General features: G+C 46.3%; 1 protein-coding gene across 1 annotated transcript; it reads left to right on the top strand.

The window, feature by feature from the left end:
* Window positions 1-603: 603 nt before the first annotated feature.
* Window positions 604-8715, top strand: NDUFA13 (NADH:ubiquinone oxidoreductase subunit A13). The gene is made up of 5 exons (XM_063290802.1): window positions 604-759; window positions 1848-1926; window positions 3858-3929; window positions 7061-7130; window positions 8497-8715. The coding sequence occupies exons 1-5, from the start codon at window positions 660-662 to the stop codon at window positions 8614-8616; spliced, it is 441 nt and encodes a 146-aa protein (XP_063146872.1). The 5' UTR covers window positions 604-659; the 3' UTR covers window positions 8617-8715.
* Window positions 8716-16668: the final 7953 nt, after the last annotated feature.

Here is a 16668-nt window from a genome sequence, read left to right as displayed (position 1 = left end):
GTGGAGACTCAGTTGCAGCGGCAATGGGAGCACCCTCGGAAGACTTGAAGGACCAGGTTAAGGACAGATCCTCCTGGAGAAATCCATCTGTGAGGCCGCTGAGAGTCGACACCGACTTGACGACACTTAATGAAACAGTGCAATAAATTAAAGCACCCACCCTTGTTCCATCAGCCTATATTCCGGAGCCCTTTTATTTCAGCGTTTTTTCCCGCGCTGCTGCTGCCGCTTTGCGTTTCCCTGAAGTGCTGGTTAGACACCATATCCAAGCACACGCCGGGAACGCAGGAGAGGGGGGTTCTTCCTTATTTTTTTGTTCTTCAGAAAAAAAAGGCTAGGCAGCCTTCCGTTCTCGGACTGCTGCCTTGCAACACCCCCTCCAACGCTAGCATTCTGCATATCATAAACATTTCCCGCAGCGTTCTCAGTTTAGTCGAGCGCTACAGATAGGCACGCCTGGCAAGCACGCTCCGGCACCGAGAAAAACCCTCCCGCGCTTCTCCCACCAGCTCGTCGCACGAGCCCCCGGCCCGGAATTCCCGCCACGTGACTGCCAGCCTTCGGGCACTCGGCTTTACTTGGGGCACTCGCCTGACGTCATCCGCAAGAGACGAGCGGGGTGGTAGCGTTGGGTCAGACCGGAGTTGCCCGCTTCCAAGATGGCGGCGGGAGCCTGGAAGGTGAAGCAGGACATGCCGCCGACGGGCGGTTATGGACCAATCGACTATAAGAGGCGATTGCCCCAACGGGGGCTCCCGGGTGAGGATGGGGAGATGGGGCTTGAAACTCGGCCGCGTGGATCCGCAGGAGGCAGCTGACTCTCGGCCCCTCGCCTAAGCTAGGGCTGGCTGAACTGCCGTTAAGCAAACCACCATGGGCTGTGTCCATATGCGGCGTCCCAAGTCGTGCTTTTCAAACCACGGTGGCTACCTTTACACGACTTCCTAAGCCTGTAGGATGAGCTGAGACACGGTCGCTTGGCTTTCTTAAGGCCTGGGGACCGCTGTCAACCCAACCGATCGTGGTTTATTTAACAAGCCAAGATTGGGTGTGTTGTGCAAGCCAGCTGAGCAGCTGGATGGTAGGTTTGTGTGGGAGTTGGGGGTTCTCCACAGATGCCAAAAGGAAATAGGAAAGGGGCGCGGCCTTTCAACCGGCTTATCTAATGGATCCCCAGAGTAGCCTCTGAAAATGGTCCCTTACTATCCTCCCCATTCAGCCGATTGTCCACACTGGGTTCCTATATATGCCGTTCCAAAATAAGCCTCTCACACTAGCTGAATGTGCTGCAGTTGTGATTGTTCAGCAGGTCAAGATGCAGCCCCTCCTGCTCATCCCCCAAATTTACCTTCTGAAGATGAGCAGGAGTGGTAGCCTTAATATATCTGAGAGTAAACACCTAATTTGGGGGGGGGGAGTTCTTAAAATATCCCCAGATATTTGCCAGAAACAGCTCCACGTGGCAGGTATAGCCATTATCTGAGTTACCTATTTATTGACTAGATTGGTAGCTGTATTTGGAAGGATGCTGCCAAATGGAAGGGCCGTTTGGTGGTTAGATCTGTTTATTTGCAGAAAGATACAGGCTTTTGGCCTACAAGGATGACTGATACAATACAGTCAAGAAGGTATGAAATAGGCATGATCAAAAGCTGCAGCAGGGTCATGGAATCAGCAAGCAGAGCTGGTCCTTAGCTCCCTGAACTTCATCCCTAAAGAAAAAAAAACAAGGTGTCTGTACAGCCGGTGAAGGCTTGGCCACCTTTGGAGATTTTTTTCTCTTGTTTTCTTGGTATAATTTTTGGTGGCTGCTGACAATCATCAGGATCCCACTTTGTTATTTCCAGGTTATGGCCTTCTTGCTATTGGACTTGGGGCTTTTGTTTTTGGCTCTTACGTTGTTTTCAAATGGAACTGGGAGAGGAGGTGAGTTTCCAAGCATTCCCTTCATTTTGAATTTTTTAATCCAAATTGTAGAGTAGAGAAGGCTTGCCACCCCAGCCTTCAGACCCCTTTCCAAAAGTGGCTGCCAAATTGTTCATCTGATGTGGAAGGAAATAATTAATAACTTGAAATTAATTTTCCATTTTTGTTGTGGTCCTGACCCCTTCAGCAGTACAGCCCTTTACAGGCCACTTTAAGACCAGATGTAGCCCTTGGGTTAAAAAAGGTTATGCATCACCCTTTTAGCAGTTTCCCCAAACCAGGGTTAGGTAACCTGATAGGTTCAGTGACTACTTCATCAGCCTCACCTGGCACAGCTCACCTAGCGGTCCAGAGATTGTAAGACTTAGAAGAAGCTGACTTACTTTCAGCTCTACTTTAATGGCTTACATAGCAGATATCTTCACACAATATAGAAACCATATAGGATTTGCATGACTGTGAGCTGTTGAGTAAACTGGATTGATAAATCAGACTAAGAGGAAAATTAGAGTTGGGTTTTCTCCATAAAGTGCTAAGTCATAAGGAACTAGCTACATGTTAGCTGAGCCTGTTGTGCTGGGTTGCATGAGTAAAGCTTGAGAACTTAAGACACCATATTGGGTTTATCAGCGGGCAAGACCTCTTGGAAAAGGGAGGGTCTGTGCTGTCCTAGTCCTTCTACTTCTTCTGCTGTGGACAAATCTATTGTTCTGAAGGAAGAAGTAAAGGATATCTTGCACCTAGTCACCACTGCAACCAGCTGATTCAGAGGAATCTCACCATCTCGTCCAGAAAGCAGATCCCTTCCAGGATCTATGCAAAACTAGAAGCTTTGATTGTTGAGGTACACAGTTCATCAAAATGTTCCATAGTTGCCCTGACGGTGGCCTGCTGATTCTGCTAGGGAAGTAATTGAAGAAAATGTGCATGACAGTCTTAGGCTGCCTTTGCTCAGTACATTAACCCATGGAGTGATTTGTCTGGCTTTGGTTCAGTATACTATGGGACTCCACTAATTGTGGTTTATTCAGTAAACCATGATTAAGAAAAGCTTGGCTTAGTTTGTTGTATTACAGCAGCCTGTCTGTGCATGTGGGGTTCTGCAGAAAATCAGTGTGAGACACACTTAATCAACGGGGCAAGTTTTATGTGGAGAATCTTGCAATATTGATGAAAACAGTTATGCAGAGAAGTTTAGTGTTCCAAGGGCAGAGAACTGGGAAGTAGCATCTGTGGGGTGGGCTGTATGTGTGTCACAAAGAGAAGACAGCAGAGGCACCTTTGGAATACAAGCACCACCCCTTGCGTACAGGCATATACAAAAGAGGTGGGATTGCATCACAACACTACGTCCACTGTTTTGCCACCCCCTATGGATGCTGAAGGAACTCAGGGGAGGGTGAGCTTGCTTATGTTACTGTTTTAAACTGGGATGAGGAAGGTTCCTTCTTCCTGGACACTCTGGGTATGGTTGTGTTGGAGAAAAGCAAGTCTAAGGCTTAGAATGTTCTTATAGCTCAGTAGTTTTTATGCTCCTCAGTATTTCAGACAGGCATCTTTCTCATTTCCACCTAGAGATGCCAGGATTTGAATCTGAGGCCTTCTGCAGGCAAAACAATCATTCTTTTGCCACTGTGTGGTGTGTCCCATCCGGGTGCCTTAGACTGTGCTGGGAAGGGATTTTGCGAGTTGACGTCCACCAACTTTGGAAGGGACCATATTGAGGACTCTTCTGCAGTAGTCTCAGATTCTCAAGAAATGGAGATGAGAAATCCCGAGGTTTTGGAGGACCTGGATGGCTTTCCACAAGTTTTATTTCCCCTTTGCTGAAGGGGGAATGAGGTCTCCTGTTATGGGATCTAGAAACCAGTCTTGTCCTTTCCTAGCATGTTTTATGGGTCTCCTCCTTGCTCTTTCCCTGCCTCTTCTAGACAACTGGCCTTTGAGGATCTGGAAGCGAAGATAGCAACGTTGCCCCTCTTAATGGCTGAGGAGGACCGAAGGTAGGCTCAGTTCTCTGGGCCTGGGTGCTGAGAGACTTCTTACCTCCCCCACTCCTTTTATCTAAGCCAATGTTTCTCAGCCTCAGCAACTTTTTTATTTTATTTTATTTATTTTCTATCCCACCGTTATTATTTTTATAAATAACTCAAGGCAGCAAACATACCTAATACTCCTTCCTCTTCCTATTTTCCCCACCACAACAACCCTGTGAGGTGAGTTGGGCTGAGAGAGTGAATGGCCCAAGGTTACCCAGCCAGCTTAAGATGTGTGGACTTCAACTCCCAGAATTCCCCAGCCAGCCATGCTGGCTGGGGAATTCTGGGAGTTGAAGTCCACGCATCTTAAAATGGCTGAGGTTGAGAAACACTGATCTAAGCAGAAGGCAGGCTTCTCAGTCCCCCAAGCAGATCTACCACTCTTTCCTTAGCTGTCAGCTACTTGCGAAGTACTAAGAGACTTGAGCTCTTCAAAAACGTTAAGGTTTGATTGTTTCAGGCTGATTCACACATCAGGCTATCCCTGGCTTGTTTAATTAGTTTACTTCCCAAACCACAGTTGAAGGATAATTGTGATTTTTTTTTTTATCTGTTCAGTCATGTCCAATTCTCAGAGACTGCCTGGAGCTGTCCCTGCAGTTTTCTTGGCAGGTTTTGCAGAAGTGGTATGCCATTGCCTCCTTCCTGGGGCTGAGAGAGAGTGACTGCCTAAGGTGGGACTACAACTCATGGTCTCCTGGTTTCTAGCCCGGTGCCTTAACCACTGCGCCAAACTGGCTCTGTATATACACATAGTGCTCCACTGTAAATCACGATTTACAGACTATAGCATTGGGTTTATGTAACAACTCTCTAAGTGGGGAATCTATTTGATTTTACAGTTTTTAACTTTGTTGCTTGCTTTCTGAGTATGTGTTGTTTATATAGGTCTCCATTGATCATATGAGCTTCCAGGACCGATTGCTCAACCAAGCAGCCACAAAATATAAATAAAAACAATGCTATAAAATATTACACTGTAATAAAAATATAATAAGCCCAGCTTATAAAGCTAAAACAGCAGAATAAAAGTAATGATAAGGAGCTATATAAATATTTTAAATAAATAAAGATAATGTCAGATGAGCTACTGCTCACCTGAGAGCCCAAGAAGACTTTGAAAGTAAGTTTGTGAGATAGGGGCCAAGATCAGAAATCAACCAATTCTAGGATTGGAATACTCATGGAGGTCATCCAGTCTGTTCGAGGTGGGATTCAAATTACATCTGTTATTAATGGTTGTCCAGCTTCTGCTTAATCTCAGGAAGCATCTTCCTAGTTGCGGAGACAGTTTCTCCCTGTCTGTAACCATTGCTTTGAAAGTTTAGCCAAAATTGCTTTTCTGCAATTTCCATGTGTTGGTTCTGCTCCCTGGAGCAAAAGAGAACAAACAAAGGTGAATCTGTGGGGCGTGGGGGAAAACAGCTGATGCTGCAGCTAGTTTACCAGAAATATAAGGCCATGTCCTGCTGGGTTCAGCAATCATCCTTTGTGTCAGCTGAAGCCAGCTTATAAATGAAAAACCTACAAGTGGAAAGTGGTTGTGTTAAGCCATTATGTTTTTCTGAATGCACAAAAGTCGGCTTCACGCTACCAACTGAACCATCAAATGGCTTGTTTGGCCTTGTCTTAGCATATTGTGTAAACTCTTCCCACCCAGCGCCGGTGGATATTCTCCACTAAGGTTGGCCCCTTCCTGGACTCTGTTCTGGAAAGCAGCTAAGTCCGGGCTGTGTCAGAGGGCCTTTGAGGATGATAAGACTCCTGAAGAAGTGGCATTTGGGAGTTGTTGGATGATTCTATGGCTGTTAAGGTTATTATATTTTAACCTTACTACTGTATTAATGAAGTGAAAGCCCCTCAGAGTTTTTTTTCAACTAGAATGGGATGTAAGCCCTAGTAAGAGGAGGAGGAGGAGCAGTGGCCGCCAGTTTGGTGTAGTGGTTAAGGCATCAGGCCAGAAGCTGGGAGACTGTGAGTTCCAGTCCTGCTTTGTGACCTTGGGCCGGTCCCTCTCTCTCAGCCCTAAGAAGGAGGCAATGGCAAACCACTTGTGAAATCTTGTGAAGAAAACTGCAGGGACTTGTCCGGGCAGTCACCAGGAGTTAAGACTGACTTGAAGCCAATAACAGCAACAACAATAACAATAATAATAATATAAAAACTTGTATGCCACCCAACTCTCAATGATTCTGGGCGGCTCTCGGCAATCAAAGAAAGTACAATAAAATCAATAAAACACAAAAAATAAAGATAAAAGATGGCAGGTGCAGTGAAGTGAGGGCTCTCACTCCTCACAGCTCTTCTAAACACCAGCAGAATGGGGGCCATTTGGATCTCGGGGGGGGGACCTCATTCCAGAGGGCAGGCGCTGCCACAGAGAAGGCACGTTTCTGGGGTCCCGATAGATGACATTGTTTAATTGAAGGAACCCTGCAGGATCAAATAGGCCAGGTAGATGGTAGGAGAAACAAGTAGTCCCTCAGGTAACCAGGCTGTATCCCATGTAATAAATGTGTGTGTGTTTACTCCTCCATGACAGAGTGATAAGGAGGGCAACCCACTACTTAGCACGAAATGTGGACTTACAGTATGTTTCAACTAGATTTGTTAAGCCATAACAGCTAGGTGGGCCTACAGCATTAAGCCATAAAGGAGGATCAGCAAAACAGCACCAGAGAATCTGTGATTCCCTGATGGCAACTGCAGAAGCCCAAATTTAACAAGAAATCTTGCCAGATGCTGACTTATTCCCATGAGAATATCGAAGTATTGCAGGATTTGGGCTGAGAATGCTGAACTGTCAACATCTAGTGAGGTTTTCAAAATAAGCATTCAACAACTGCATCATTGTGCAAGATCACATGGTGGTCCCCAGCACTTCAAAAAATTGCCATGGCTTATGGGCCACAGGGGCTGGGTTTCCTGATGCTCCAAATCAAACCGCATGTTGTCTTTGTGCAGGGGGTAAATTTGCTCAAAGGCAAGAATTCATTTGCGTGAATACCAGGCTGCTACATTCCCCCCTCCACCGCCATATGTATGCATGTGAGTCAGATCATCTTCATTCTCTCTCTCTCTCTGGTTTGTGGAAGGACACTGCGCCTGATGCGTCATAATTTCAGTGAGGAAGCCAAGATCATGAAAGATGTCCCTGGCTGGCAGGTTTGAATCTTTGGCAATATTGTAATAAAAGGAATTTCCCTTTCTTCCTGTCCCACCCCCCGTTTTTCCTCTCCCCCACCCCTTAACACTTGGAGGCCTCTCCCTTGTGAAGCCTTTCCCTATATGGCCTTCAGATGGGCCATTTATGAGTGGGTTCTCGGGGGTGGCCCTAGATAAAATTTTGGGCAGTCAGAAAAAGGAGCTACTATGCCCTCTTTCCCCTCAAACAGCCAGAGGTAACTTTGCGGACATTAATCTAATGCAGCCTTTCTCAACTTTCTGACCCTGGAGGACCCCTTGAAATATTTTCCAGGCCTCAGGGAACCCCTACACATTCAGGCTCAAATATAGGCCAGAGGTTACAAAATTATTATATTTGTTTCTTTTTTTTAATTGTATGGCGTAGCAGTTTGGTGTTCATGCTGCTTTTTCTTGCTGGGAAATCCTTGTGAGGTCCAGCAGCCAGATGGGTAGACTATTTAGCTATGACAAGTCACGTTGCCCGGGGTGCACCATGAGGAGGCTGGTCTACATTGCACCGACTTGGGCTGAGAGGGAGCGACTGGCCCAAAGTCACCCAGCCGGCTTTCATGCCTAAGGCAGGATTAGAACTCACAGTCTCCTGGTTTCTAGCCCAGCACCTTAACCACTAGACCAAACTGGCTCTCTTGTTTCATGGGTAGGCCTGTATATATGCACCAGCAATGTTCTTAAACTAAAAATAAAGAATGAAACTTACCTCTTCGATGTGAAGTTGCCCGAATTTGAAATAATTTCTTAAATAAATTGTGATCTCCCAGGGAACCCCCGAGTGACCTCTCACGGAACCCTAGGGTGCCACAGAACCCTGGTTGAGAAACCCTGATCTAGTGGAACTCTGCAGCCCTGATTTTGGGGTCGGGGGAGGGAGTAAAGTGACCAGGGGTACCAGTAATCATGCTGCATTTGATTCAGCCAGAGAGGCAGATCCTGCCTCGGTTGACTTGTCACTATAAAGGGGTGGGGCTAAACCGACCATTCCACGAGGCATTAAGCCCCACCTCTCTGCGGTGTCCCTGCAGGGTGATGTGGGTTTGCAGCATCGCCTGCAGCTGAGGCAGGTGATGCTGTGAGCTGGATTGGCTTGGAGGCACCCAATGCATTCCCCAGTTTGGACCCTGCTCTTCCTCCTCCGGGGCCTGATCCTTCCCTTGCGAGGAGGGGGAGCTGGGATGCGGGAGCCGTGGCACAAGTGGGGATAGACAGCGATGAAACTGCAGTTTGTTTGCGCGGTTGGCCCCTGGCTCCTTGCTTCCGTTTGCTGCAGCGTTACCTGCCTGTGTCTGTCTTGAGTCCTGGCTGAACCCTTCCCTCTCTCTTCTCCCAGGTGGGGGAGTCTGTCTACCACACCACACGTTGGGTGGACCCCAGAGTTGAGGAGCTGTACTTCCTTCACCCACCAAAAATCCATCAACAGCTCTACTTTGGGTACTCGTTGAGCTCATAAGCAGGCAAGGATTGTGGAAGGAACCCTGTCTCCTGCTTTCCCAGGATGGAACATATTTCTTAATAAATTAATGCTCTGCGGAGCATCAACCCACTGCCAGCTGTCTCGGCCTTTGCTGCTTTCTCATCTTCCCTTTATTTTATTTCCCCAAAACACTTAGCAAAAGAAACCCAAGAGGGAAATATGCAGCCATCAGCAGGCTCACAAAAGCAACCGAACCTTCAACTTTTTCCCAATGAATGAACCCAGAAAGAATTTGTCTCTATTCATCTGCAAATCGAGAAATTTGCAGATGAATAGAGACAAATTTCCTCTAGAAATGTATTTTGGCTGTTTAATGGTGAGATCTCCAAACCAGCTGACCCTTTCCACTTTCCCCGTATTAGCTGTTCGTTCAAGTGTTGCCAGTTCCCACACACCTTTGTACCACTTTTTAAAATTTATTAAGAATTTTTTGTAGAATAAAAAATCGAAAAGAGAAAAAGGAAAGAGAGAAAGAAAGAAAAAAGTGCAAGAAGGAAAAAAGAAGGAAAAAAACCCTAAAGTTTGAAATACTGTATATGAATGACTTCTGACCTTCTTTTCAACAGATAATTACAATCCTATTACCTCTCCTCCCTCTTAGATGTTATACAAGTCCCTTCCCCTTGTTTAGATCCATAATTCATCATTTCATATTTTTTTCTTCTTTCAGCAAAAAGTCCATATAAGGTTTCCAGTCTTTCAGGACAGTTTTTGATGTTTTTTTCCCTGACCAAACATGTCACTTTTGCAATTTCTGCAAATTCTGAGATTTTCACAATCCATTCCTCCACTATGGGAATTTCAGTATTATTCCATCGTTAACTTTGTGCCACATTTTAATCGTAGTTCCATTTTTATTTTTCTGAGAAGCAATAATCATTTCACCTTAATTAAAAAGAAAACGAGTGGTTCTTTGGTTGATTTTCCTACAGATTGTCAGCCGGTGACAGAAGAAATAAACGTGATCTAAGCATGGTTGTCCTTTGAAAGGCCATTTTCCAAAATTTTGAGCATTCGTTACCAAAGATGATCCTAAGTTCCTTCTTGTGTACACTTTGTTCACCAGTTTTTCTTTCTCATAGAACCATAGTGTTTCTCAACTTTAGCAACTTTAAGATACGTGGACTTTAAGATACGTGGACTAATGCTGGCTGGGGAATTCTAGGAGTTGAAGTCCACACATCTTAAAGTTGAGAAACACTGATATAGATGGAGAAGTGTGTAGCAAGTGCTCAATCACAAACATGCGCCTACTGGATTTTTCCTGGGATCACCACTTCCCACCTCCTTTAACTGAGCTTCAGGGTGTCTGGGTGCAGGTGTTTCCCCAGGTGAGAATTCCACTTGGTGCATGTCATTTATTAGATTCCTGTGATACTGCTGTCATAAGATACCCAGTGATAGTTCAAAAGTCACCACCTGTTATTGAGTAAGTTGCATTCCACCAAATTTGGACACTTCATCTTTTTGCACATCCTCCAACATAAAATTGGCACCTTCTAAGGTAGATCAGTAGATAGATATCACAAGCTCTTGCTTTTCTTCTAGAAGGAGGTTAGAAGGTGAGGCATGGATAAATTTCTCCCCAGGTTTCCTGACCAGAGTCCAAACCATTACAGGGTTACCCTATCCTGGGCCTTCAAACCTTCTTGGGGAAGTCCAGGAATTCAAGCCCAAAAGTCCAAGTAGGATACTCTTGAGTAGTTAGCTAACATTTTGCAATTTCATCAGACCTAGGGGGAAAGTTTCATTTGCATGGTAGCAGATGTTGAGAAATCCTGTCGCAGCTTCTAGAATGGAAAACAGCATTAAGGAGGAATGGTCTTAACTGGTGATGTCAACAGCTTTATTCCAAGGCTGGCGCTGTTGGGAAGCAGGACCTACACATGAATTATATTGTATGCCCTAAGATAGGTTTGATACTGCTTTTTCAGCAGGCTCAAAAGTTTCCCAAAACTTGGGAAAGTCGAGCACAGAAATCTCAGCCCTGCCTGTGATGTAACACGGCCTTTCTTGGTTTGTTGCATTGGGACTTTCCCCCCTACACCCTGTCTCTGCCGTTGAATGCATCTCAGGATCCCCAAGAGATCAGCTTGTTTTGTGTAATTGGGAACATGCCCCACCCCACAACATTCTGTAAAATTTAGGCTTAGTTCTTGTAGATGACCACATCCAAAGCCAAATTTTCTTAATGTTGCATCTCATTATAGCAGGAACTGGGTAGAGGTGATTGTTTTCCAGCCCTTTTGATGGGTTTCTGTGGGAAGCCAGGCCCTGGAGAGGACCAGTCTTTTGTCTAATCCAGCAGGAGTCTTCTGTGGAAAGGTAGCAGCTCAAGGTCCTGGGGAGACCTGTACCACCCCTGTGCCTTGAGGAAAGCTGTTGCGATTCCCAATCAGTCTAATTAACCTGTTCTTGGTAGCCTCCATGGCATCATCAAATGCCTTCTCTCCCTTGTCTGCCTTCCCATGTTTCCAGGGCTGAATCCGAGGAAGCTCCAGGAAGTCCTTCTGGTTCTCCCTGAAAAACATGGGGGGTGGGGGGGAGAGAATTTGTGGGAGGGCATTCATAAAACCTTCCCTTTTCTTTTTGCTGTAATACTATTATTGCCTTTGCAGGGTCTGTTCCGAAGGGAATTCGCCTTGCAAACTGGAGCAGAAAACAATTGGTTGCATTTCACACAGCGTCCGGTTTTGGTAACAGCCCATCAGATTCCTCCAGGATGCCGGGGTGTCCGCTGGGTGTGATTTAAGAAGTCAAGATGGCAGCCACAAGGGTCCAGTGGAAGCTTCACCTATTTTTATATGCATCTTCACTTTTTGGATCACATCCTGGGGGAATTGTGTACCAGGGACAGCCAGCCAGTGGATAATGGAACGAAAGGTCCAGGATAGGTGGTGGAAGATGGCTCTGGAGGAGACCACAGGAATAAATGCTTCAGACATACACACACACACACACACACAGTTACTGCTAAGCCTGCAGCAAAGTGCCAGAAAGAGGTATTAGAGAAGGGTGGCCCCAGACTCTTACCTGTGGTCAGATTTGTGTGCGTTGCCCCCCAGCAGCTCTTCCCGCAACGAACGCAGGACTTCTGTGATCAGCAGATGGTTGTTACTCGTTGTAGTTTCCTGCAGCTTCTGCAAAAGCAGTTGGGTGGGAAGTTGAAAATCCGGTGAGGAGGCTGTAGGCTGGGGAAAATGCAAAGCAGAAAGATGGTTGCAGGATTTCTCTGGCAAAGCAAGTGGGCTTCTGTGTTTTTAATCCTTTTTCACTGTATATTTAATAATTAAAAGGCAACTGGTGCTGTACAGGTAGTCCTTGCTTAATGATCACAACTGGGACTGGAATTTTGGTTGCTAAACAAAGCAGTCATTAAGTGAATCTGACCCAATTTTACGACCTTTTTTGCAGCCATCATTACGTGAATCACCTTGGACGTTAAGCAAGCCATGTGGTCATTAAGTTAATCATGCAGTTTCCTGTTGGTTTTGCTTGCCAGAAGCTGGCCAGGAAGGTAGAAAATGGTCACTTGACCACAGGAGTCTGTGACGGTCATAAATGCAAGCTGGTTGTATCATGTGACCACAGGCATGCTGCCATGGTTATAAGTGTGAGGACCAGTCCTACGTTGTTTTTTTCCAGCACCTTCGTAAGTCTGAACCATCACTAAATGGTTGTTAAGCGAGGGCTACCTGAATCAGCAGATGGGGTCAGCCAGTTATCTTTGGGTGGGGAAGCAAAGCAGGATCAGGCCTGGTTAGTTCTTGGATGGGGAAATTCCACAAAACTTCCTCAAACACCCCAGAAGAAGGTTAGGGAAAATAGTTTCCAATTTGCTGCCAATAAAGCTGCATGGACATGTCCATGAAATCACCAGGAAGATGAGTGTGACTTGGTTGAGACTGCCTTAAATTGTTCTAAATAAAACTGTGGCCTCCCCATAAGGCTAATGAGATATACCTAGATGTACAATTATGGTTTACTGATACAAATAGGATGCAACATGAATGAAAATCTCCAATTATGATACATACTCCAGTTATGTGTCATTTGATTAGACGTTCCTCAATTAAAATGAATTTCAGAAGGAATAGGCAAAAGAACAGCTTAAACATCTAGACCAGTGTTTCTCAACCTCAGCAACTTTAAGACATGTGGACTTCAATTCCCAGAATTCTGGGAGTTGAAGTCCACACGTCTTAAAGTTGCCGAGGTTGAGAAACACTGATCTAGAATCATAAAACTAAGCTGGATACTCTGCAGGGTCACACGCAAGCCACAGAAAATCATACTGCCTGTCATTCAGGGGTGGAAATCCTGCTGGCTACGTGCAGCCCCCCAGCACTCAATATGTGAACCCTCAGCACTCAAGTAGTGTTGTCAAATTGTGGCAGCAAAGCAACTCACTTTTAGCTCTGCAATTTCAGGTTGCTTTATCTTCTACCCAAAACTCAAGGCAGAAAAATGGAAGTGAAAACAGCCTGAAATTGTGCTGTCCAATTCAGCCGCTTCGCTGCTTAATTTGGGTGTGTGGTTTGGGGCTATTTGGAGGGGTTTTAAGGAAGTAAGTGGGAATGCAGCATATTTCCATTCCTGAACCTTAAAAAATAGGGGGGAGAGGAAGGGGGAAATGGACCCGTTCCTTTTCTGTGACAATAGCACCCTTAGACGAGAATCTCCATGGCTCAGGGCTGAACTGTGGAGCCCGTGGTGCTCTCTGAGCTGGGTGGTTTGCTTGCAAGCGTTTCATCGCATGACTAGGTACCATCTTGGGTGCTAGAAGGGCACCAAGGACTCCACATTATCACCCTTCCGGTGACATCACACGTGGGGCTCCCCATTCGAGGAAAATTACTCCCCCTGATGGAGCTCTTTGTAGACAGGTTGGAGCCTTTGAAATCCAGCCCCACGCCTTCCCAAAACAGTGCTCATCAACCCTGAGCCCCCCACAGTGAGGACATCCCGCTGCTTTCGCCAGTTGTCCCCTCTGCCTGAGACATACTTGGCCACAAAACACGGGACTTCCTGGGTTTGGGGCTGCTCTGCCCTTTCCCCCACTAGGCAGGTGCCCCAAAGCAAAGTGATTGCTGGCTTTCTGCCCCCATGAGCACCCAGACCACCGTTCACCTGGCTGGCTGGACTTCTGACTGTTCACTGGTTACCCTAACTTAATGTAACTTAACTTGGTCGGATGGGCGCTGGGCATCTATATCCGTTTGGTGAATTAGCACGTCCCTTAACTGCTGGTGATCTGCACCAGGTCAGTGGAAGAAAGGAGGGAGGGGTGCAAGTGAGGGAGTAAGTGAGGTGACCAAGCTCTCTGGAGCAGCCATCGCCTCTGTTGCCCCTTGGTCTCAGATTCTTGAGCCCTGAAAGTTTAACAACACACAGCGTAAAGTAAGAAACTACAGAGGTCAGTGCTGATGGAGACTTTCTTGATCGCCTTCCCCGATTTTTCTATTAATTTTTAAAAAAAATACAAAATTGGCATACAGCAAAGCATCTGCTTCCAGCATTTCTAATAAGGGATTTCCCACCGTTCCTATTGCCTTTCCGCTAAATGCACGGTAGCTGCCCCTGCCCCCCACCACCACCCCAGACCTCCCTTCTGTGGGGACCCCAGTGGCCTGGTCCCAGCTGTGCAGAGGTGCCCACCAGCCCCCAGGCAGCTTCTTCTGGTCCCCCTGCTGGTTCCGTTGGTCCCTCTGCCTCGAGTGGAACATGCTTGTGCAGGTCAGCCTTGGGGAGGAGAACTGGCATTTGGAGCTGTGGTTGAAAAGTCCGGAGGGCAGGAAAGGTGGTTTTCCGAAGCCGTGTTGATCCTACCAGAGGTGTCCCAATGGTTCTTTTTGAGGTCTTGGTGCTCTTTCTGGAAAGCTTGGAGGCTCTGATAGGAGGCAAGAAGAGATGAACTCTGGGAATGCCATGATCCTTGGAAAAACCAGCAGGCATTTCTGTGGCCTGATCTTCACCTCCTCCTCCAAAGAGACCTTCATCTCTGGAATCACCAGAGTTGCAGGAAGGACACCTCTCCTTTCTGGGCTCCTTCTCCAGTGGTTTCTCTTGCCAAGAGTCCACAGGGTCCATGACATTCTGCAGAAGGGGTCGTAGGTCGACTAGGATTTTTCGGGGGGGCTGCTTTTCTGAGGTGACCAAGCTCTTTGGAGTGGGCCAAAGTGGTGGATTCACAGCATGAGATCCTGGTAGTGTAGATGCTGGACCACCTTCTGTTTCATCTCCTTGGCGGCAACCTGTCCAGAGGGGTGGCAGTTTTCTTTCTCCATTCTTTTTTCTTGGGATGCAACCTTCACTCCTTAAACCTTGTTTTGACATTGCTGCCAAATTTCTCTCTTGACTCCTGGGTTTCCTGCTTTTCACTGAAATTAAAAAGAAAAGTGGGGAGGGATAGATATGGGATGTAAAGAGGATTATTTATCTACCCACATCAGCCTTTCGCAAGCTGGAACCTGCCAGAGGTTCTGGTGTTCAACTCTCATTGTCCGTGGCTGATTGCTAAAGCATTACTTACAGTATTATCAGCCTCAATTAATCCACTGCAGGATGAAGGCCAGTTATGGACCATAGTCTACCACCCTGTTCCAGTGAAGGATGACAAGACACAAGTTTTTCAACTTCCCAGTATAGGGAAGGGAGGAACTGGCCCCAAGTACCCCAGGGAGCTTCTGTGGTTGTGGGGGGACCAGAATATGGGTCTCTCTCCCCCACTGGACCACCCTGGATCTTGGGCTGAGAGGGAGGGGCTGCCCCTAATATTCCCAGGGAGCTTCCATGGCTGAGAGGGAACCAGAACTTGGATTTTCCCACCCTGAGTCCAGACTTACCAACTATACCACACTGGTTCTTGGCTAAGGAATACGCAAATTAAAGTCCAACACATCTGGCCAGAGGTCAAATTAAGGAAGGCTGATTGACATCCTGCATCTGTTTTAAGTATCCCACTCTCAAATTTTACTGAGTACACACTAGTCAGAATGAATCAAAGTGTCAAAATACCAATCAATACCTAATTCTCTAATAATCTGCACTGCATGAAATTAATCATTATTTTTGAAAAATATGCATCTTCATATGTGGCAATCTCCTAACTATTTTTTTACCCTGTCCTGCAGTTCCAGCAGAGCTAGATAGAAACAAATACAGGTAGTCCTCATTTAGTGACCATAACTGGGACAGGCAACTCAGTCATTAAGTGAAGCGGTCATGAAGTGAAACCCTACTTGTGCTTACGATCTTACTTCAGCTTACCTTTGCTTTACAGACCTGCAAAGGTTGTAAATGCAAGGATTGGTCATAAAGTTACTTTTTCATCACTGTTGTAACTGCGAATGGTCACTAAATGAGGCAGTTGCTTAATGAGGACTACCTGTAAGTGGGCAAAGAAAGGGAGGGCTGAGACTAAACATTTCATCTTCCTGTTTCCTGGGTAAAAAAGCTGAAATTTCAAATAATCCAAGCTGATAATCCAAAAATCTTGGAATGCTGCAGTTAGGCACTTGGTTTGCAGAATGGAGATTGTGAGTGTCATATATTTGGACAGCTCAGTCAAAGTGAAAACTGTACCCCCATACCTTTGGATTGGATCTTACGCTGGGGAACCTGGAACACGAGATTGGTCCAAACAACGCGTGTCAGCTTCAGTGGATCCCGGGAATCCACGCCTGAGAGCTCCACAGCAGCTGCTTTCATCTTTCCAAGGAGGACCTTTGTTGCCTGCAGTGAATGAAGTGGGTGCAATAATTACAATATAAAGATCCCGTAAAATGAGAGGAACTCTTTCTGGGAAAACAGGAGGACCAAGGTGATGCCACAGCTCACACATTATATTTACAGTTGTGCATGAACGACAAATGAGTCTGTCCATCTGCTTCAACAGTTCTTGCACTGAGCGGGAGGTTGGACTAAATGACCTTTGAGGTCCCTTCCAGTTCTGTGATTCTGGATGTGCATTTCTGGAAGGCAAACCAGCCTACTGGATCCTCGAGGCTTAGTACGGGTAGCAAGACA

Source organism: Candoia aspera, chromosome 1, assembly GCF_035149785.1.
Source record: "Candoia aspera isolate rCanAsp1 chromosome 1, rCanAsp1.hap2, whole genome shotgun sequence".
In the NCBI taxonomy this organism is placed as follows: Eukaryota; Metazoa; Chordata; class Lepidosauria; order Squamata; family Boidae; genus Candoia; species Candoia aspera.
Note: the sequence above shows the minus strand (reverse complement) of the source record. Positions and strands in the feature narration are given on the sequence as shown.

Bases quoted from the DNA above. Each gene is read 5' to 3' on its own strand.
- NDUFA13 (XM_063290802.1), top strand. From the start codon at position 660: ATGGCGGCGGGAGCCTGGAAGGTGAAGCAGGACATGCCGCCGACGGGC. The intron at 3,930-7,060 runs GTAGGCTCAGTT...GGTTTGTGGAAG, and splicing joins ATGGCTGAGGAGGACCGAAG to GACACTGCGCCTGATGCGTC. The intron at 7,131-8,496 runs GTTTGAATCTTT...CTCTTCTCCCAG, and splicing joins AAGATGTCCCTGGCTGGCAG to GTGGGGGAGTCTGTCTACCA.